General features: G+C 32.0%; 3 protein-coding genes across 3 annotated transcripts; 1 reads left to right on the forward strand and 2 right to left on the reverse strand.

Moving 5' to 3' along the window:
* Window positions 1–1460: 1460 nt before the first annotated feature.
* Window positions 1461–5412, reverse strand: LOC145626484 (putative inactive histone-lysine N-methyltransferase SUVR2). Its single transcript, XM_081678917.1, has 8 exons — window positions 5224–5412; window positions 4644–5070; window positions 3616–4565; window positions 2995–3260; window positions 2777–2843; window positions 2624–2674; window positions 1922–2015; window positions 1461–1746 (listed from the first exon to the last, which is right to left on the reverse strand). Exons 1-8 carry the CDS (start codon window positions 5410–5412, stop codon window positions 1706–1708), a joined length of 2085 nt encoding a protein of 694 aa, XP_081535043.1. The 3' UTR covers window positions 1461–1705.
* Window positions 5413–16433: 11021 nt separating this feature from the next.
* On the reverse strand, window positions 16434–18681 carry LOC145626485 (plasmodesmata-located protein 2-like). The gene is made up of 4 exons (XM_081678918.1): window positions 18332–18681; window positions 17523–17942; window positions 17081–17185; window positions 16434–16629 (listed from the first exon to the last, which is right to left on the reverse strand). Exons 1-4 carry the CDS (start codon window positions 18675–18677, stop codon window positions 16622–16624), a joined length of 879 nt encoding a protein of 292 aa, XP_081535044.1. The 5' UTR covers window positions 18678–18681; the 3' UTR covers window positions 16434–16621.
* A 1151-nt stretch (window positions 18682–19832) lies between these two features.
* Window positions 19833–21627, forward strand: LOC145626486 (uncharacterized). Its single transcript, XM_081678919.1, has 2 exons — window positions 19833–20240; window positions 20358–21627. Exons 1-2 carry the CDS (start codon window positions 19833–19835, stop codon window positions 20976–20978), a joined length of 1029 nt encoding a protein of 342 aa, XP_081535045.1. The 3' UTR covers window positions 20979–21627.
* Window positions 21628–22791: the final 1164 nt, after the last annotated feature.

Below are 22791 nucleotides of genomic sequence, written 5' to 3' on the forward strand. Positions count from 1 at the left end.
AAATATATATAAAAAAATAAAAAAAATAAAAAAAAAAAAACTCGCCGTTTTCTTGGTCTATTGTCCTCGAATCTTCTAGAAGACTTAAAACCAACACTAAAATACTTTCTTTTTTTTTAAGACCACCACTAAATACTTACTGTAGTATTTGCATTTGAACAACCTTGGGTTAAAACTACTCATAAAATGACAAGTTACACAAATGTACATTACGGTTAATGACATGGTGCAAGCTGATTTGTATAAACCACAATATGTTTTTTTTTTTTTTTTTTTTTGTAAACAATATTACTTTAAAAAAAAAAAAAAAAATCATTGCCAAATTAATACACACGAAAAAAAACACAGACAGATAAGATGATAAATATCAGGATAGACATTTAAAACCAAAAATTAATTTTGTCCTCAATTTCTCTCAAAAATCATTACTACATGTCTACGTCAATTATTTATAAATTTGTTATTTTTGAAAATTGCTACGGAGTACCTAGACTAGTAGCCAAATGTGTTCTAATCAGTAATCAGTTGTTGTTGATTGACTATATCGCTTTTAAAGTTTTAAATATTGATACTTAACTTACTCAACATTTACCTAATAAAGGCATTGCTTTATCCTGAATTAGGTATACGGCTTAAGAAATTTTCAAATCTTGAAGGAGTAATAATACACTAATTTTCAGCCTCTCTGATTTTAACAAAACATTGGTGACCTAACTATAAGTGTATATATACTAGAATATTCTCTCTGTCTTAAAATAATCCTTTTTTGACGGCGATCCTTTAAAAAAGAACCAAAACAAGAAACATGTTTAGATGTCGGTAATGGTAATATGTATTGTTTTTTAATTGTCATGATATTTCTAGTAACATTCACAATCAAGTTTGGTCCTCAAAACTAAAACATCAAATATTTTAGGTGGTAGAGCTAGTAGACTGTACATAATTTTGAGAAATACATAAGATTTATACATAAGTCTGAAAAATAATACTCGTACCTTCGTTTTCTTTAAGTTTACTCAATTTTACATTTACAATGCAATGTTGACCATAAATATTTTCAACGGAGCTAGTTTGGTACTCGTACTTTGGTTTAAAAAATCCATCCAATTATTTTATTATTTTATTATTTATAAATAAATACGTAGTAATTAGTAAATAAACTTTCACCAAATTCTTTGATATGAATGGTCGTAGTCACAAAAATACTTCAACAATTCTCACGTTATTATGATTTATTTGATAATAAATCCATAAAATTGTCAACCATCACCAAAACTACAAATCAAAAATTCAGTCCTTGTCATGCAAAGCTTACGCTTCCTTTCTTAATTTTTTTGTCCTTGCAAGTAGAAGCACAAAGAGGGGTGGATTTTACGATTAAATTCGGAGAATACTTTACCGACTAAATTAATTGATATTAATTCTTTACGAAAAGATAATCAGCATTATAAACACAGTTTTCAAAGAATTATTTCTGTGGTTTATCACCATATCCTTGAAAGAAAATCTGTGGGTCAATCATTTCAAGTTAAAAATTGATTAATTGAAATAATAGTTAAGGGTTAATTGAAAGTTAGAGAGAGTTTCATTGATAGGGTTGCATCGCCACCTCGATTGATTTGTTGCAATCGCCTCCTATCTCTCCCTCTCTTTCCCCTCTAAAGAAGAGATATTTGCATTTGTAAAAACTATGCACAATGGGTGATCATCTAATGGAAATGGATGTCCTTGACTTTGATCTTGATCCTGTAACAAAAGAAGGCATTAATAATTAGGTGTTACGATTCATAGACTGAATTACAAAGTTCGATAATAAGGGGGGTTACTACTTTGGTAAATCCAACTGCGACTGCAACAATTGTTACTCGTAACTTCTAACTAGCAAATGCAAGAAGACTATCAAGTGTAAGAGTAAACGAACCTTTACGAGACTTAAATCGACAGGATGAGCTTCCACATCGACATCGAAATGCCTTGATGGGATGACGATCATCATCAAAGTCAATCCCATAATCCTATAGAGACCAAAAGAAAGGGAAGCAGTCAATATGAATCTCATTTCATATATCTTTAAAGGTTTTAACTTTCTTATCCGGATATAATATCATTAAAAAGTCACTTCTGAACAATGTAACAACTAAGAAGTCATCCATCAACAATGAATAAGTCACTCCTTAATAATAAGGTTAGAGTTTACTCAAGGCACTCTTCCAAGTGGTAGGTGCAATTTGCTAAACACATAAATCACCATATTAATACATGACATTTCTGATTTCTGATAAAAATGAATTTTCACATCACAGTCATCTGCTGGATCAATGCAATCAGTTGCACATTCATATTAATTATATGGGGCTATGGGCTAAGGAAGGACAGGCTTCACCCAATTTATTAGACAGCTGAGGCGCATCAAGTAACCCTTCAACAATATCATAAACTACTTCTCGACAATATACAAGTCACCCTCAATAATTTCAAAAATTACCCCTCAAGACTAAACAAAACTGACCATCAAAAGAATAAGAAGTCACCCTATAGGACAGTTCAAATGTTGTAAAAATATCAGTTCACTTATACAGGCCCTAAACAATATTTTGAAAATCACCATGCCAAACGAACTTACCCAGGTTAGCTCTTCATACGCTTTCACCTCTCGTGTGGTGAAAAAAGCAAGCTGCCAAATTATAGAATACGAACAAATCTATGTAAGATGTGCTTCAACCCAAAAGAAAAGGTATGTATTATGATTCCTTTAGGAAGGTAAGAAATGACATACATGATAATAATGATGATCTGCAGTCTCCACTTCAACTGGAATCTCAAACAAGTTGGCATCATGGCATCTGAGTCCAAAAGTCGAGTAATTCCAAGTCAGCACATATATAAAAGCAAAGTCACAAAAAAAAACTACATTGAATCTCTCAGATTTTAATAGTTAAGGCAGTAATATAACATTATAGATTACCATAAACTTAGTAGGGACAAGAATAATACCTGTGGTTTACAAATCGACCAATGTTCCCATAATTTGTAGCATCCAAACAGAGTGCAAAATCGTCATCCAAAATACTTTCAGAACCCCAGTCTGCATCAAGGTGAACTGGATATGTATGCCTCTCATTTGCTCTACTTTGTTTATTCCTCTCATCCAATTCTGTATTTGTTACAACCTCACCAACATACTCACATACAAATGCACCCTTAGGTAAGTCTTCCAGGGTCCGCAGGCCCCATCCTTTCGCATCAGATGTCCAAAAAACCTGAAAGATAGAGCACTATAATAAGCAATGGAGATACAAGGGAAAATTAAGGTGTGACACTTCCAACTAATGATGGTTCGTTGTATGCAAAAGAACCTTTGAAAATGCGAGCACAAACAAGCATACATATGACACTTCTCTTTGGTGTGTGTACATGAGTGTTTTTATGCTTTTTAGAACCACAGTTGTAAGCCGCTGCTGCTTTATATTTTATATACTTCATACTAAAGGGGAAATTTTAAACTTAGATCACAGGCATTACTTCAGATTGCAACATTCTGATCCAACATAAAATTTGTTCAATCTGTAAACAAATCAATTAATGCAAACCGGTTAGATTCTAGATAAATTTTACCTGCAAGTTGCGAGTGATCCCTCGTTGCACTACTCGATTACCACATTGCGTACTGCAACCACATTTACTCCAACATTCTTTAATAAATTTCTTCACAGAATGACCCTTGCATTTTTCAGGCTTGCTCTCATTCTTAGCCCTCTCTATTGGGCAATCTTGGCAATAGACGTACTTATTCTCAGAAAAGCAAGCTTTTAAGAACTCTGGATTAAGAAGCCCGTCCTCTGTGTAGGCAAACTCACCATTAGTTACTCGTGCACATGCACAAGGTACTGGTGAAGAGAGACAATCCCCTGAACAGGCAGGACAACAATCCTCATCTGAAATCCGAGCCAATGAGATATTGACTATTGCTTTTTGGTAAATAATATTTCTTGGTATGTAAAAAAATTTAGGAAGTTCCCTATTGCCACGCTCATCAATTAATGAGATCTTCACATTCTCTTCACCCTTCGTAATATCATCAACATAAAGCTGGGCTGGCCGCTTCCTACCATTTCGGAATACCTGTGTGGTATCAATATCTGGCTCCTTCTCATCATCAACTTGATGGTTTATAGTGTCCTTTATGTCTTGTACAGGAGATGTTGATCTAACTAATGATTGATTTGTACTATCATTAGCTAATTCACAATATCTCTTACAAACATCTTCCAGTAAAGATTTCAATGAAAAAGGAGGGCCCGTGATCTTATGTGATCTTAGAAACTCCTCTTCCACTAATTTCAGAACTGCATCCATATCTGGTGTATGAGAAGAAATTTTTCCAAGAGCCAAGACACAGCAGAGTTTCACATCTCCCGAGGGCAATGAAACAATGTCAAATTTGTGTTCAATTCTCTGAAAATTACAAGCAGTAGCACTTTCTTTAGTATTGTCATGATCCAAACAACTGGATAACTTTGCAGATATGTTTCCCGTTGAAGAACCCTCCATTAAATCAGGAAGCACTACAAGAAAACAGCAGCATCAGCTAGAATACCCTGTCTATCCAAATTGTATGAATCAATTCATGCAATAGAAAATACCTGAATGAATCGTTGAGGTACTTCCGCTAACAGGTATCAGACACTTTGCAGAAACCTCTTCTAATTCCACAGGAAGAGAGGCAGCTCCATCTATGGGAAATTTAGAGCATGATAAACTTACGGCTCTTTCAGACGCAATTTTCTCAGAAGTAGGGACCTTGAACGATGAAAGCTGGCCTTTTCCTTTGTGCTTAAAAGAGCAGGAACCAAATTCAACTTGTTTGTTCTCTACACATGAAAAAATTGAAGTGTCCGGTCCTTTACTTGAGGAAGATGTCGGAAGAATGTTTCCTTCTTTATAATCTACCAACATCTCATCACTATCAAATGTTGATGATGCCTCATCCTCATCTGGATCCTCATGCAACTTTTTACTTGCAGACTCAGACCCATTACAATCCACTGGCTCCTGCTTCACTTCAACTCTCTATCAAAAGGTGTGCAGTACAAGAAGCATAGATAAGAAAAATGATATAGATTATAGAGTCAAACCCAATATGAATTAAATAAAAAAATATATATAAAATAAAAAAAAAAAGTCTAAATTCATACATATTACAAAATGAAATAGTAAATGAACCTTGTCTTCCTTTTTTTCTTCGTACTCAAATATAGCATCTACAAGAGCACGATAGTTTTCTGCTTCAATAAATTCCCAGTTCTTGTCATACAACTTTAATAGTTGCTTAAGTACAGGTTTCACTGTCTCTGGTGATATTCCTAAGGACCTCATTGCATGAAAAGCCTTACCAACTTTTGGATTCTTCATATTTGTACTGGATACTTGACAAATTGGGTAACAGGAATATTGTGCCTTTGTCTTCTAAGCATCCATCAGATCTATACCTGTATTCACAGGATGTTATTGAAGTCATTATCTTCTCTTCCTTTTCTATGCAGAATCTTCCAAAAAACCAGGCACAAATGGCCAACAAGCATCATAATTATGTGATCGATTTAAAAATCTATGCAAGGAGTACATATTAAAAGGTCAGGGATACATGTTGACTATCCATAAACATCATACGTAAGAAGGATGTGGTAAAGTGTCTGCTAAATACAATGTACCATGTGTCTAGGTAAATAAATTGAGAGAAATATATATAGTTTCAACTCAATTTGGTAACCAAAGTTAAAACACACTTCACATGAGCTTCATAAATTGTCTAGGTAAATAAATTTTCGTGATAAAATTAACACTGAATGGGGAAGCAAAGTTTTTCACTAGAAGATCTTGTTAGTAATGCAACCCATAAATTGGGGGGTCAGCCTTGCTGCAAATGTTACATTGTTCCACAGCCCCAACAGAAGCAGAATGTTAAAGTTTACACCATAAAATTGAGAGGAGACCCCGGAAAAAAATATAGAGAAACAATTGCCAAACCATGACTAAAGTGTAGAATGATGCGCCGGATAAGTTGGGGAAATTATGAAGTACATAAATGAAGACAGAGGCAATATCAATCATATCACTGATCCATTGGTGAAAAACTGAATATTCAACTTGAAAGAGGGTGGATCTTTTTTAAAGGGCTAAAGCTAGCATTTAAAGCAACTCCGGACAGCTGGATGGGAAACTAACAAGAGATGGTTGCAAAATGACATATATGGTACGTGAATATTCTTCATCTAATAAAAGCAAAACTCACCTTCGCTGCATGATAAACAAATGATCACATAACCTCATCATTGATAGCCTCTATCCCTCCCCTGCCTCACAACAATTTTGTATGCAAAAAGCTCATGTTGCATGCAAAGACAAAGAACACTTAGAAGACCAAGCTAACAAAAGCATTTGCTGTATTCCGGAAACAACTTCTTTCAGTAGAACTTAGAAGTTTAAAAAGGCATTTGCTGAATTCTGGAGACAAGTGCCCTCAGTAAAACTTTGAAGTTTAATATTCCTTATATATATACTCTAGTAGACTGTCTAATAGATGTATCAGCAATTTGGAAAAGCTCTGAAATCCGTACACATGGGAGGTAAATTTCTCCCCACCCAGTCAAGTATTACACACTTATGCCAACTATTTTTTATATTAGTTTACAGCATGCAAGGTGATAGACATAAGAGAATTGGAGAAAGGGCGAGGAGAAATGACCAAAGAAAAAGGGTCAAATATTTCTCCTCATGTAGTCACAACTTCTTGTGAAAAACATACGGAATTGAAGAAGTAATGAAGAGGGATCCAAAAGATAATTTATACAGAGTTGCCATCAATAAATGTGACTCCAATAACTTCCATTAAAAGGGAAAAATCAGTGACTTGACTCTTAAAAAACAGTATTTAAAAGACCATTAACACAGGTTTTAAGACAAGAAATTTAGATGTCAAACATCATAAGTTTTCAGTAACCAACGTCAGCCCCACTACAAGAACAAAACTTCTGTATACAAGATGAAACATCATTGGGAAACAAAGTAATGCAGCATCTTTTATATAGTACTTTTTTCTTCTTCTTCTTGTTACTAGGAAATATTACAGGATATTAGTTCAAACTATTAAATATATACTACACAACAAAATCACGTAAAATATGCTTACAATTCTCAACTCGAGAGCTAATATATGATTTCTTTAATTCCCTTGCGGTTTAAGATTCCAAAAAATAGAGCCTATCTAAAGCAAAATAGCACAAGAAAACAAGAATCAAACTTTCAATGTAAACAAATTTGTGAAATGCTTTCCTAGATACCATAACGACGGCAAAGCAGCTGGATAAAGCATTTTGAAGGGTTTGAGTAACCTGCCCCAGATGTCAAAGAAACGGGAAGCCTTGGAAACCTTGTTAAGCATATCGGGAAGGAAAAGAATAAAAGAGTCAAAGATTACAAATCTGCTACAGCTCAGAAGAAAGCAAAGGAGCTAAGCTATATGGAATTTTACTAACTGCTCCACTCCACTAAATTCTCCCTCATCACAGAATCAGTTATGTAGTACCAAGATGGCTTTTTACCAGGAAATGCACAGATAAATTGCAACATAGTTTTAAAATTTTGGTTCTCGCCTTCAGGTGATGATGTGCTGAGTTCAGGTTAGTTAGTGACCAAATCTCTAGTCAAGTTTGACTAATTATAGGTCAAAAGCTCCTCTGTATCACCAATAACCCATAACGATCTAATTTTGGCAACAAAATAACACATAAGAAACCATTTATGAGTTTTATACTTTTATTAATCAAAAGATTAAAAATTACTCACACTTGTGTCCTTAAGTTTTTTTCTATTATTCCGATACTTGCAGAATTTGGTGCTTAAAATATGTATCTTGTTTTCCAACTTTCTACTCTATAATTTTATAAGCCAAGCTTTTTCAAAACGTGCAATGAACTCTAGCGCAGTTGCATGGACTAAGTTTAGCTCAGCTTAAATCAAGTTGTCACTAATCTAACCTATAGTTCCATGCAAAATGTCTCATCTCATCATAACCCCTAGCCATTACATGGTGGTTGTGACCCCATTTCAAATGTAAACGTAAAAGGTTAAATAAAATGCTACTTGAACATATCAAACACCAAATTCTCTCCAACAAGAACACACAAGGGCTAGTAACATTCCCATTTGATACTAATGCTCAGTAATCCTTTCATTATTAACACAAAAACCTGTTAAAGAAAACTCTCATAAAAGAGGAAGTACACTGGCAAGAAGATTATATACTTATACCCTTTTCATGAATTCAATTGTAATGAACTCATATCTCATTCTTCCCTCTTATTATATACTTATACCCTTTTCGTGTACTCATCATTTGTCTCGTAGGACAGAAAATATCAACTCAATATCCATTACCCAACTCAGATACACTCAAACTCCTATAAGACCTGGTTACTCCAAAGACACATAACTCGACGTCTCTAATATGCAACCACATCAAAAATAACTATCATCCATAACTAAATACTCCTCTTAGCTGTTAACTGTTTGGAAATCCAGGGAATAAAGACAATTTCAAGGCTTTTTTAACCCTATAATCCTATATTGGAACAAAAGAGCTTCAAGTCTCATTTTTATGAGATATTAAACCTTATTACCTTACTGTATTTGGTATGGTTTTTGCCAATTTCCTAATGGTCCACCACAAAAAATGTATGCTTGAAAAGCTGACTTTTCAACTTAACATGAAAATTAGATGTTTGGGATAGCTTTTGGTCAAACAAATAAGATGGCTAGTTCTACATATCGACTTCTAAGTTATAAACACAGTAACAACTATTTATACTCGACTTTAAGTTGTAAACACGATAACAACTTATTATACCAAGCACCGCGATAAACACTATCCAACAATTACAACATTAGATTGTTATGCTACCAGCTAACTAAATAAAACAAGTAATCCAATATCCAACCATCACAACATCATTATCAAACAAAGCCAAAGTAATAATTGAGAAAATCAACATAAAAAGTGATCACACACCAAAATAAGGAGCACCCAACTCCAATTATAGTGGGACCAGACAAGGAGCTCTGATTCTTGGTCCTGTATCCAACAAAAAGAGTAGTATTAATTTCAACAAAATCTCCTGTAAATGTAACAAAAACAAAAAACAAAAAAAAAAAAACTATTCAACACCAAACCATTAAAAGTTCTTAAAACTCAGAATTAGTTACAAATCAACAAAACATAAATGGGTAAATTCTAATTTTCAGTCACATTCGTCCATTAAAACAAAACAAAAGGAACCATCTATAATTCGAAACCAAAGTGGATGTCAACTAGGTTAGTTGGTAAAACTACGTGGGGTGATACTCGTGACCTAAATTAAAATCTCGTCTACATCACCGCCCTTGTTTCCACAAATTGACCCATACCCACAAAAATTAACAATTCAATCTTTCAAGAACAGGGGAGTAAAAACACAACCCACATGTTAAATTTCACGGGAAATTTTACAAATTAACATGGAAAATATCATGTAATTAGCCCCATTGCATGTATACTGTATACATTATCAAAAAGATTACCGAAAATCAAAGGACCAAGTTCCCAGTAAAAGTAGCAAATATCAGTGTTGTTGATCGTCCCGAAAAACTCGAAATTTGGCGACTGATAAACAAAGGAGAGAGAAAGTGCAACCAAGAATCTATGGAAAACAAAAATAAAAAATAAAAAGTTGCTGAATTTGGCTACAATGGAGAAATTGTTGGGTTTTTGTAGATTTTTGTGATCATGAATTTTGTGTGACACTCTCAAGTTATAGTCTGAGGTTTTGAAACTTATGGTTTGGTGGCTTTAAGAATAAAAAATTTTGCACCAAAAACAAGGTTAAAACTTAAAAGTGTACATAGACCTATATAGAGGTTTACACAAGATCTCATTTGATGGAAGATCTAATTTGACACTTATGGTTACTATTTACTAATTTTGTAACTATGAAAATGGGCTATATTTATGTATCGAAATAGGTCATCAGACTCACCACGGCCTTACTAGTTATTGAAAGATTGTTATAGACGTTAGGGTTTTCAAGTCTTCTAGTGTTGTGCTAAGGCTTAGGGTTCAACTTTGTGGGGTTACAACCGCATTTACTACTTCTAACTAAAATATATGAAAGTACGGAGTGGTATTAATAGCAAGTACCATTGACAATGGTACGCCTTAGTAATTTTGTGGGATTTTAACTATACTTTATAATCTTACTTCGTATATCGCATGATTCACATCTATTTGTTCCTGCTATTATTAACAATAAAGTATATAGATATAGTCAATTAATAATTAATAGTTAACCATCATCATCAAGAACAATAAAAGGCATACAATCACTTGCACTTGCCATCTTCTAATATTTTGTAAGTAAATAAAATATTGACTTGGCAATAAATAGTATCACTTGTAACAATACTAACAAATCAATTATAGCCTAATTCCAACATCTTCAAAATAATGAAAAAAAGAAAAAAGAAAAAAATAAATAAAATAAAAACCAAGATTATGGTTACCATCCATGTTTATTTGGGTAGCATCAAAGGGTGATTAAATTACACATTAATATATAACTATTTTAAGTCCCGTGCAATGCACGTTTATTATTAAATTTTATAAAGAGTTATTGTATTGAGTTTAAAAAAAAAAATTTAAACTCATAATACTAATTCAAAAATAAATATAATTTTAATTTTATATGTAACTCTATCAATGTCAAGATTAGTGACACTTAGGCCCTGTTCTTTTGAGCTTCTGGGCAGAGCAGAGCAGATTTCAACAGAGCAAAGCAAAGCAGAGCAGAGCAGATTTCAGCCGAGCCGAGCAGAGCAGAGCAGATTTTATTATTATTATTATTATTATTATTATTATTATTATTATTATTATTATTATTATTATTATTATTATTATTATTATTATTATTATTATTATTATTATTATTATCATCATCATGATCATCATCATCATCATCATCATCATCATCATCATTACTACTACTACTACTACTACTACTACTACTACTATTATTATTATTATTATTACTACTACTACTATTATTTTTATTATTATTAAATATTAAATATTAATTATTATTAAATATTAATTGTTATTATTATTATTATTATTATTATTATTATTATTATTATTATTATTATTATTATTACTACTACTACTACTAATATTATCGCATTATTATTATAATCATTAAATTTTTAAAGTTAAATATTAATTATTATTATATTAATTATAATTATTATTAAATATTATTTAATTATTATTATTAAAAATTAATAATTAGTATTATCTTTAAATATTAGTCATTATCTTAATATTAATTGCTATTATAAAAATCAATTATTGTTTTTATAATTAATATTATTAGTTACAAATATTATTATTACTGTTAGTATAATTACTATTATTATTACTATTATTATTATTATTATTAAATATTAATTATTATTGTTATTATTATTATTATTATTTTTATTAATAATTTATTATTATTATTATTAAATATTAATAATTATTTTTTATTTTTTTTATTTTTTTATTAAATATCAATAATTAATTATTGTTATTATTATTATTATTAAGTATAAATTATTATTATAATTAAATATTAATTATTTATTATTATTAAATATTATTTATTTATTATTATTATTATTATAAAATATTAATTATTATTATTATTATTAAATATTAAATATTAATTATTTATTATTATTAAATATTAATTATTATTATAATAATTTAATATTAAGTATTAATTTTAAGTAGAGCAGAGCAGGGTAGAGCAGAGCAGAGCAGATTTCAGCAGAGCAGAGCAGAGCAAAGCAGATTCCAGCAGAGCAAAGCAGCTCTAAAGAACGGGGCCTTAAACTTGATTTTAAAAAAAAAAGACTTTGAAGTTTTTATTTTTTTAAAAAAAAAATTCTAACGATAGTACCCGTACATGCTGCGTTAGTATTGATACGACTTTTAAAAGTAGAAAATAAAGTGTACATATATATCTTAACAAAATGATTTTATTTTTAATTGAATTAAACATCATTGCAAAGGTAACAAAATTGGAAGAAAAAAAAAGTTAATAGTATTATTATCGAAGACTAAAATAATATATAGCAGTATTGTTTAATAATAATTACCTCATTTTTTTTTTACAAATATAATACCAAATAAAAGACTACTTATATGTAAAAAATATATTAGTTGGGTTTATATGGAGAATTATTATTGTTAAGAATTTTAATTAGAAGAAAGATATTTTAAATTATTATAAAATGATTTATGTAAAGAATCTGCGTAAAAACGGAAAGTAAAATGGGCGGGAAAATTGTTAATGAGATTGTGATATGTGTCATGTTAGATTCGCTTTTAGTATAGGTTATTGATTAAGAAAATTAATGATTTGTTTTGATTATTTGTATGAAGGGTATTTGATTGAATATTATAGTAGAAGACACATCAGCGATAACACATTAATATTATATCATCTCATGGTGTGTCTTTTGAAAGGAAAAACAAAAAATGACTCAGCGGTAAGTAGTCTTAATCGTAACAGATCAATTATAATCTAAGGCTATGTTCAACTCACATGATGTGATTTGATTTGAATTGGTCAAATATGATTTCTATATTTGACCTAATTGCACATTAATTTATAAGATAAAAAAATAAATAAATTAAAAAAAAAAAACTATCAAATGAAATATTATTACACTTATTAATATGCACTTGCCAAATATGAAATTTTATAATTTTTTAATTACGAAAATAAAGATATTCGACGATATATAAACCGAATAAAAAAGATAAGATCTGATCTGATCTACTCAAATCTGATATGATTTGATCTGATTATTTCTAAAATAAGATGATATTAACTTAAATAAGTTGAATTGAACGTTAATCCTACATTTTTAAATATTATAAAATAGAAATCACCCACATTAGGAAAAAGATCACCTAAATTATGAGTTCAATTATTTACCTATGATCTATTTTGATTAATTGTGTATGAGATATTTGATTGAATTTCTAAGGCTATGTTCTTAGTATTAGGCTATTTTGAGTTCACATGATCTGATGACTTATAAATCTAACCAAACTTTGACCTAATTTGTACCCTAATCCTTAAAAATAAAAAATATTAAATGAGATGTCACTAGAATGGTATTAATTTGCACTTTCCAAAAAACAAATCGTTGCATATAGCTAGGGATGTCAATGGGGCGTGGCGTATGTTGGCCTTCCCATCCCCATCCCTACCTAACATTTTCATTCCCATCTCCATCCCTATCCCCACCTAACATTTTCATCCCCATCTCCATTCCCATCCCCGTGGTGGGTCCAAAATTCGTCCTCATTCCCGCCCCAGCGAGTACAATTCCAAAACTATTCCCGCCCCACCCCTACTTGGATATCTGCCCCCACCTAATTCTCACTTAAGACCCACTTAATCTCCCCCTCTTAAATACACAATCCTACATAATTAATATAGATTACAATAAAATAAAATAAAAATTCTTAATACTACACATTTTTTTGTTTATAATATAAGTGTATTACGAAGTATTGTAATTAATATTTTATTTTACATAATTATTTTATAAAATTATATAATTTTGTTTTTAAAAATATAAAGATGTAGTTATGAGGTGAGGAGGGGGCGGATAAGAAGTGGGGCGGGTACACCCTAAAATCCACCCGCCCCATCACCCATGGCGGGTATGGTTTTTATCCTCATCTTCGCCCCACCACCCGCCAAATCGAGATCCACCCCCACCTCATTGAGGCGGGTCTCCTACTTGACCCATCCTACTGACATTCCTACGTATTTCCCTTCCTCCTCCGCCCTTTTTTTATTAAAAAAAAAATCCATAATAGGAAAGTACATTCCAAAAAAAAAACATTAAAAAACAAAGATACTATGGAAGGAGAAACTATTGCCCCTTACCACATATAGGCCCCCTGTCCAATACCCTAATAAAAAAATAATATTTGCAAATTAAAAAAAAAAGATAAAATAAAATTTGGGGGTAAAATGAAAAAGGGTTGGGTAAAAAAAAAGGAGGAGAGAGAAGTTACTTTCCCCCCTTTAGTTGCTGTTGTTCCCGTAAAAAACACAGTCGATCGGCGCCGGTGGTGTAGTTGAAGTAGCTCAGAGAAGGGAATTTGGCTAGAACTTCCACCTAAATATGGAAATCCACCTTAATCGGGGTAAATAGTTGGGTAAACCATTTCTCCATGAAAAAACACTCGAGGATTAGATGGAGTTCTCAAAAATGGCATTATAGCCAGTGGTTATCCACCGGAGATCTGGAGGAGATTCCAAATATGGTGGCTATTGATCGAAAATCTCGAGGGAAAGTCGAGCTCCCTTGTGGAACGAAATTAAGCGCAAAGCTCTGATCTATTTCCATGGAATTGCAAGCTTTTGTAGATAATATACAAATCAAGTAGGATGATTATTCATCTAAGCTTTGGATGTTTGGGGTTGAAATCGACGACAGAAATTATTTGGCAGTCATAACTATTATTGATTTTACACAGTTATTGTTAATTGTTATACACTTATTTTTTATTAGTATACTGTTATTTTTATTAGTATATTGTTATTGGTTGATTAGTATAATTAAAAAGTTATTTTATTTATATGTGAATCTGGGTTTATACGCTTTCTGTTTTTTTGGAAATTTCATGGGTTTGATTTAAATGTTATCGTTTTATAACTTGGTTTAGGTTAAGTTTGTACTGTTATTGTTAATTAATAAACTGTTATTGTTGATTGTATACTACTACTATTGATTTGTATACTGTTATTGGACATCCGATAGTGGTGGTGGTAAGGCGGTGCAATAATCTAAACCATCATGTAATTGATGAAGAAGATGATGATGATAATGGTAATTTTCTTTGGTTTTGGTGGTGGTGTTAATGGAGGAAAACAACAATGATAGATTGAAAACAATGGTGGTATCTTTTCAAAAAGTATGAGAGAGAAACTACTTTTTATTACTGCCAACTCATGTGGTAACTATTATGAAGTTACTATCCAATATATGTTGAATGACAAATATATCCCCAGATATTGAGAATGAGAGTCCCTACCTGATAGTGGTCCATCATGTCTCCTATGGAGGAACTAGGCGAAGGCCACATGCCCACACCCTTAATATTCTCCTCTAAAATCCTCTTTCTCATTACTGACAATTTATTGGTCCATTCCCACATTCCAATTACAACGATCGTCCTCATTCTCTTTATTGTCAATAATTTTTTTATTTGGCTAATCCCACGCACCAAATATCCAGTAAATACTTTAAATTCTATGTTTTCTTTATATTGTCAGCTCATTGCGAATTAAGCATTTGCGCAGTAACATTTTTTTTTTTGTAAGGAGGTAAGATTGACCTCAGAGTACTCTCACTCATGAGGAGATAAAAAAAAAAAATGAAAATAATGAAATTTTGGCTTCCTACTCATGAGCATTAGAAAAAATGCCCATGGGGAAATCCTCAAATGCCCATAGCAATGGCAAAAATTAGATAAAAAAAATAAATAATGTGATGATAGTAATACTTTAGGCTATGTTTGGATAACAAAAAATGGAAGGAAAGGAAAGGAAGGGAAAGGGAGGGAGACAAACTTCCTTGTTTGGATAATATGTTGGGGGAGAGAAGGGGAGGGTGAGGGGGAGGGGGAGATTCATTTTCCCTCCTCCTTTAATAAAGACCATCCCTTCAAAATTAGAGAGATTTGGAGGGAAAATGGAGCTCATTATTTCCTCCACTTTCCCTTCCTTCCCCTTCTTCCTATTTCCCTCCTTTCCATTTCCCTTCTAATTTGTTATCCAAACATAGCATTAGGAGAGAGAAAAAAATAGGAGAGAGAAAAAAATAGGAGAGAGAGTGGTGTGGGTTTTTTCTTTAACCCATGAATGTGTGAGAAGTTGTAGAAAAAAAATGCCCATAAGAAAAAGTGGAAAAGAGGAGTGAGAAAGTGGGTAGAGAGATAATGACATTTTTTTAATTTGCCCATGAATGAGAGTGGTCTCAGTACTTCAATAGAGTTCACTCGACACATCATCTTGCAACTACAGCTTCTTCAAGTCTTAATTCTTTTTTACTTTATAATTTATTTTAAGTATTTAAACATATGTCAAGAAAACAAATAATTATTATTATTTGAATAAGAAACTACATGACTAAATTAGATGTCCTTGCTATAATTTTTGGACATATAATGCGAAGAATTCATTTAAGTTACAATAAGGATATCTAGATATGTCTTGAATAAGTTCATTTGAGACAATTGTTCTCCTAATTGGCGAAGCATTCTTTAAAATCTATTATAATAAGATCTATTCCTCTATTATATACATCATGAAATATGTGATACAATAATAAAGAAAACGTCATAAAAAGGCACGTATCCTTGCTGGTTTAGGTACTTAACTTCTTAACCTAAAAAAAAAAAAAAAATTCAAAACAGTCGCATAGCTCGCACTCCCCTTGTGCAATGAAATGAATTAGTTCTTCATATATCTGCATGAAATAACAATAACACATAGTTAATTTAATTTTCAAATGATATGATAAAATGTGTGCATATCTCTATTATTAGCTAGCTTGCTAATTTCTATGTTTAAAAAAAAAAAGCTTGCTAGTTTCTATCGTACATATTTATTGTTTTGGTAGTGCATTGTGAAAGGATAATAATGTAGATGGAAGTTTATTTGATCATAAAATTTTGCTTTTTGAAGGATATCATCATACGGAGTATAATATAAGACTTTACCAAACTAATAACCATAATCCACAATAACCATACTCTACTCTAGATTTTAATTTAAGGTATGAATTTGATGTTATTCTAATTGTGTAATTAAGATAGATCGATATAAATGTATTTTTAAAAGGAAAATGATGTAGGCGAGTTTGTTAATTATTAGTTTACCGAATATATTAATATGTAAGTGAACCATATCATACTCACCATCATCTTTCTTCTTTAAGCATCGAAATAACGTAAACACAAAGAACAAAAGGCCCACTCCTCCAATTGCGATTGCTGCTATTTTCCCAATACCATTATTTTGCCCTGCCACAAAATTTTTTTAAAAAAAATGCAATATGATGAACAATATTACTTCTGCTATATAATGTTTGACTCACTTAGCTTTTGCACAGTCGTATTGTTTTATTAAAACGATCTTGCTAACGAGCGTCTCGGGGCGTTAGATAAGGATAAATTTTATTGGTTGAAATGGTATTAAGTTAGGAATTCATGACAAAATCACTCGTCGTTCGATGTAATTAATGTTAATTTTACTCTAATATTTGCACTTTAATTCTCTTATCTAACGCTCCGGGGGCGCTCATTAGCTTTTGCCTTATTAAAATAACAAAAAAATCTAGCAAAGTTGCATGAATTTTACCTCCATCCCCATGAAATTCATGTGGATTAAACTCATAGCTCAAGTAACACAATCCCAAGAAAATTTGTCCATAAATTGAATTCACACACTCTTTCTCAACAACATCAACACCTTCAACAATACATTTTGCACAATCACATCCATTCAACCCCACCTCACATTGAGCCATGGCATGGAATCCCTCATGGTTATTCAATGAGTAAAACCCATTCTTACCCTCATCTTCGGCCGCCTCGGTTTCTAACACCTCAAATGCCTGGCTCCTCATTTGCTCAAAATACCCACTTGACACCACTGCTTGGTTTTCACCACACTTCTTGTGATTCAATTCATCATCTAGGCTTAAAATGCCGGTATAGCCGTCCGCCTCGTATTGTACATGGCACCCTGAGAGTTGGATCCTTGCTGCCATAGAACTACCTTTAGATGAATTTTTCATATAGTTATGTTAGTATAACATTAGCCTCATATACATGAAAATAATATTGCTAAAAATCCATATCTTTAAAATGATTTAGATTATATCATACATAAATTTTGTAAATTAAAACAATTTTACATATATACGTAGTATATTTTTTATAGGCAATCTAATCATTGCAAAGGCGGTACGATAAAACTATATATGTCTATATAATTGCATATTAATTTGTAGATATTTCTGCATGGTACGCTATGATAACTTATATGTTTAATAATTAAATTTATAAAATTTAAATAGATTATCAAAGTAATTAAATTGATAACAAAAAATGATGTTAAAACTATTATGACAAATATAGATGAACGAAATCTTACTCTAGTATTACCACATAAGCCGTTTGTAACATTTTGGAAGGTTTTCATGCACTCGTTGCATTCTTGATCATCTAAATCTTGACGACATTGAAATTGACCCGAAAAAGAGGCTTCAGATAGATCATCAACTATGACAAAAGTTCTATGAAATTTAGATTGAGAAGATTGAGATCGTAGCTTTTCGAAAAGTGACATTCGTGCATTCAAATATATCCCATGAGGATCGTGGAGCTTTTGAGATGAACAACGGTGGAAAATCAAGGTTTTATGGTCTTCTAAGATCCCATTCACAAATGATACAAAAACTACAAAGAAAATCAATGAATAAAAAGTAAATTTTGTTAGAATTATAGACATGGGATATCATTTGTTTTGTTATAATAGGTTCTTAAGTACAATATTTGGTATATATATTAGTCTAAGGAGATTTGGCATGGTAGTTTAAGACTTTAATGAAAATTGGTACAAAATTATGCATATTTCTTGCCTACCTACAACTAATCTTGGATTACAATATCTAATTAGGTACACATTTAATGAGCTACATACCTTTATAAGTATTTAAACTATAGAATTGAACTAAGCTAGAATAAGTGAATATATAACTGCCCATATCTAGTACTATCTTTTGAGTGGAGCATTAGTGACGCAAAGTTCATGTTAGTCAAAACTCAAAAGAACTAGAATAATTTCCAAGTTTGGATAAACTTCCATTTACTAAAATTTTAACTTATGCAAAGTAAGCTAGTTTTGCTCTTTTTAAAAGCATGTCATATTGCTTACGTTTGTGTTATTTAAGTACAAGTTACATTTGATTTAAGGTAGAGTTTTGGGTAATATTTAAAATATAACGTCGCTAATCTGAGAAAATTTGTCAAAAACAAATAATAATACTGCAAAAAAAAATAATAAAAAAAAAAATAGCTAGAACAAAAAATAAAGAGCAAAAAATCTATTGTAAATAGTATATGACGAAAATAATTTCTATAATTATCAATATGATAACATGTGTTAAAACGGAATATCACCTATTAGTCTTTTACAAGTGTCGAATTATAGGCATTGTCATCTGCTTCGTAATGTAACAACGTTGAATTCCATATTTTTAACCAAAGTAATTAAGATCCGTAAGATATTAGGTACAAATTGTCCCATTTTAGAATTTGAATCCTATTATGGGATAAAAAAAAAAAATTCTTTCACTTTCATCCAGTCAAAAATTCTAATAATGAGAAAAATAAGGATGAAATTCAAAGAACAAAAGTCTTGCATCTTCTTGCCTATGATTTTTTTGTTTTCTTTCTTGTACACCCCACTAAAAAAATTCTTTTCATTTCTTATCTCGTCGTCCTTTGATCTTCAATCAAAAGATTGATAACAGGACGACGAGAGGGAAATAAAGAAAAAGTAAGGAAAAAATATCAATAATCTTTCAAAGAATTCAACTTCGTCACATTCATTTTAATCATTCAAATTGAATGTTAAAATCAAATTATATCTAATAAAGAAGCAATGACAGAATCTATCCAATTACTACAAATCAATATTATTTCAGCTCGAGACCTAGCAACGGTAGCGAGATCAATGAACACTTATGTTGTCGGGTGGGTTAACCCGAACCGAAAACTAATAACCCGAGTTGACCACAAGGGAAATAACTCTCCCGAATGGAATGATAGGTTCATCTTTCGGGTCTCACCAGAGTTCCTTGAATCCAACACTTCAACAATTGAGTTAGAAATATATTGCCAAACTTGGCTACGTGACACTCTTGTCGGGTTCGTTCGAGTAGCCGTGCCGAACCTACTCCCAACAGATAGCCCAAACGGGCTAACCCGTCGATCAGTCGCTCTCCAAATTCGTCGTCCTTCGGGACGGCCTCAAGGTATCCTTAATGTCGTTGTCTCGGTCCTAGACGGGGCTAGGCGAAGCATGCCATTGTCCGGGATTGGGACCACGGACAACAAGGGGAATTACACAATCTCACACAAACCAAATCCAAAAGATAGTATCATCTTACGTCGTGCAAAGAGTGAGCGCTCTTGGGCGGCAATGGCCGACCAGGAGCCTCGTGCTGCTAAGTCCCCTTTTAAGGGTCATGACCCGGGCCCAGGCCCGGGTCATGGACAAGGGCCGCGTTCAAGTATAGGCGGGGGGTCATCCATCTGTAACTCTGATGTAGGACCATCAGCGTCGGTGGTGGCGGCGGCTGTGGCAAAAGGGTTGTACATGCCGCCAACGCAAAGAGGTCGTGGGCGTGGTCGTGGTCGTGGTCGTGGTAAGGAGATAATAACTACTAATAATGATGATGATGGGAGCTCTATTTTGCAATGGGCAGATGAACAAAGTGAGGACGGAATAGTGACAAAGATTGAGAGATGGAAAATGGAGATGCAAAAGTCGTTGCACCGTGGCGGCGGAGGAAGAAAAGGCGGTGATGGTGCAAGGAACAAACATAAGCATCGACGATCAAAAACAGAAGGCGGGAGATTATTTAGGTGCTTTGGTAAGGCGTATGGTTTTGAATTTACAATTGTTTGTGGGTCTAACAATGGGAATGATAAACAAAATATCAAAAGTGGTAAGAAAAAGGTGCATCATAATAACCACAACACATCGGATGATGAGAGTAACAGTCGATCCTACATTATTGTATGATTTATTTTGAACGGATCGATGGTCGTCAAGTATGATTATTATAAAGGTAGAGTGTATATGTTTTTTTTAAACTCTCCTTTAATTTTCTCCCCCACCCCTAAGAATTCTTCTGTATAAATTTTTTATTTTTTCCTTCACTTTTTGCTGTGTAAATTCATGTTTTTTGGGTAAATAGTTAAGTACTACGGAGTACCTAATTTTTTTCAGCTTAGTCATTATTTGTTTTGACTTCATTGACATTTTAATCTCTCATCGTCTTTTGTATAAATGTTTGGTTTTTTTCCCGCCCTTCACTTTTCCCATATAATTACTTTGTGTAAATTCCCTTTTAGTTTTTTTTTTTTTCTGTTTAATAATATTAATCACCATTTATTTTCACATTATTGACACATCATGTTTCTACTATGTTTTGAGATTTTTAAGTTATGGAATTTGTAATCATGTTGAATGTCATTTATTTTTCCATTTATTCTTTTCAATCTGTTTTGTGTTTAAGTTGCACATGTAGTAATAGCCAGAGTGGAAAAAGAAATGAAAAGAAATAGATAGTTAATAAACAAGTGGTTTTTACACAGCATCATTGGAAAAATACTATAAAAATACATGCAGTTCAAGAAAATATTATTTTATTTTCTTTTATTTATTAGTATTATATTTTTGTTTTGGACGAGGTACACACAGGTCTTGGTTGAACACACCTATCTCATCAGGTAAACAAGTTCAACTCGTCAACATTAGAAAGGCCATAACCCCTAGCCAACTTGAATCGTTGCTAAAACTAATATGAATGAAAGGTGAGAGATGTTACAATTTACTGTTCATTGATTCCTTTTTTTTTTTTAAATCCCCATGAGAAATTTCGTATTAGTTTTTGTAACAAAATATTTTTGTGTTAAGATCAATTGTGATGCTTACTTGTGAAATAGGTTTTATATATGTGAGTTTAGGGGTTGCATTAAGAAATGATGATGCACGGGCAACTCGTTGTTTTCGCAACAAAGAAGATGAATGTGCATTGGGTAGTTGAGTATGTTGAGGCTAATCTTGCTAGACGCAACGTTATAATGTCTTAGATCGAGATTAAATATTGTGTAGGTGATTGAGGCTAAGGATTATGCTCCTTTTTTCCTATACTTATTAGTGGATATTTGAAAATTTCAATCAGATTGGCTTCTTTTTTGATGTTAGTATATCCAACAATGGGGAAATATTGTAGCATATATTGTAGCTAGGAAAGATAACTCGCCTTATTTATTTTGAGTTGATGTGTACAAACTCATCCCCATAGCACTTTTGCAATGGCGGATTCTAAAATAAGTTAATATATTTCCAACAGGTATTTCCTCTCAATCATGAAATTAATTTTCAAATATATATCTACTAGTGGTATTTTATTCACTTGCATATAACTACGTATAATCAAGTCGAAGAATTTGATTGAACTATCTCATTGTAATAAATTAATTTTATAAAGAGAAGTTCTATATTAAGAGATCTTTTCAAAGATTAAAAAAAAAAAAGTGTCACATATACATGACATTATTTTTTATTTTAATAAGGAAAGATATAAGAAGTTAAGTCAGTCTTCTCTCAAAACTATAATCCAACCAATCTGAAGTAATAAAAAAAATAGGAAAATTTGTCAGGAACTACACGCTTAATACGGGTATTTGGAAACAACTACCCACTAAAAAATTTTATCAAAAAAACTACCCCTAAATTTAAAAAGTTTGAGTAGCACTACCCATTTGCATTTTCCGACGAGAATGTTCGGCACATGGGCCCACTTTTTCAATTTTTCTTTGAAAAGACA

The sequence above is a fragment of the Chenopodium album genome, chromosome 4 (assembly GCF_948465745.1).
Source record: "Chenopodium album chromosome 4, dcCheAlbu1.1, whole genome shotgun sequence".
Lineage (NCBI taxonomy): Eukaryota > Viridiplantae > Streptophyta > Magnoliopsida > Caryophyllales > Amaranthaceae > Chenopodium > Chenopodium album.

Bases quoted from the DNA above. Each gene is read 5' to 3' on its own strand.
- LOC145626484 (XM_081678917.1), bottom strand. From the start codon at position 5,412: ATGAAGAATCCAAAAGTTGGTAAGGCTTTTCATGCAATGAGGTCCTTA. The intron at 5,071-5,223 runs GTTCATTTACTA...ACCTTTTGATAG, and splicing joins AAGAAAAAAAGGAAGACAAG to AGAGTTGAAGTGAAGCAGGA. The intron at 2,844-2,994 runs GTATTATTCTTG...TTTTGGACTCAG, and splicing joins GGTCGATTTGTAAACCACAG to ATGCCATGATGCCAACTTGT.
- LOC145626485 (XM_081678918.1), bottom strand. From the start codon at position 18,677: ATGTCTATAATTCTAACAAAATTTACTTTTTATTCATTGATTTTCTTT. The intron at 17,943-18,331 runs GTAATACTAGAG...ATTCATCTAAAG, and splicing joins TGTTACAAACGGCTTATGTG to GTAGTTCTATGGCAGCAAGG. The intron at 17,186-17,522 runs GTAAAATTCATG...ATTTTGTGGCAG, and splicing joins TGAATTTCATGGGGATGGAG to GGCAAAATAATGGTATTGGG.
- LOC145626486 (XM_081678919.1), top strand. From the start codon at position 19,833: ATGACAGAATCTATCCAATTACTACAAATCAATATTATTTCAGCTCGA. The intron at 20,241-20,357 runs GCTAGGCGAAGC...GCAAAGAGTGAG, and splicing joins TTGTCTCGGTCCTAGACGGG to CGCTCTTGGGCGGCAATGGC.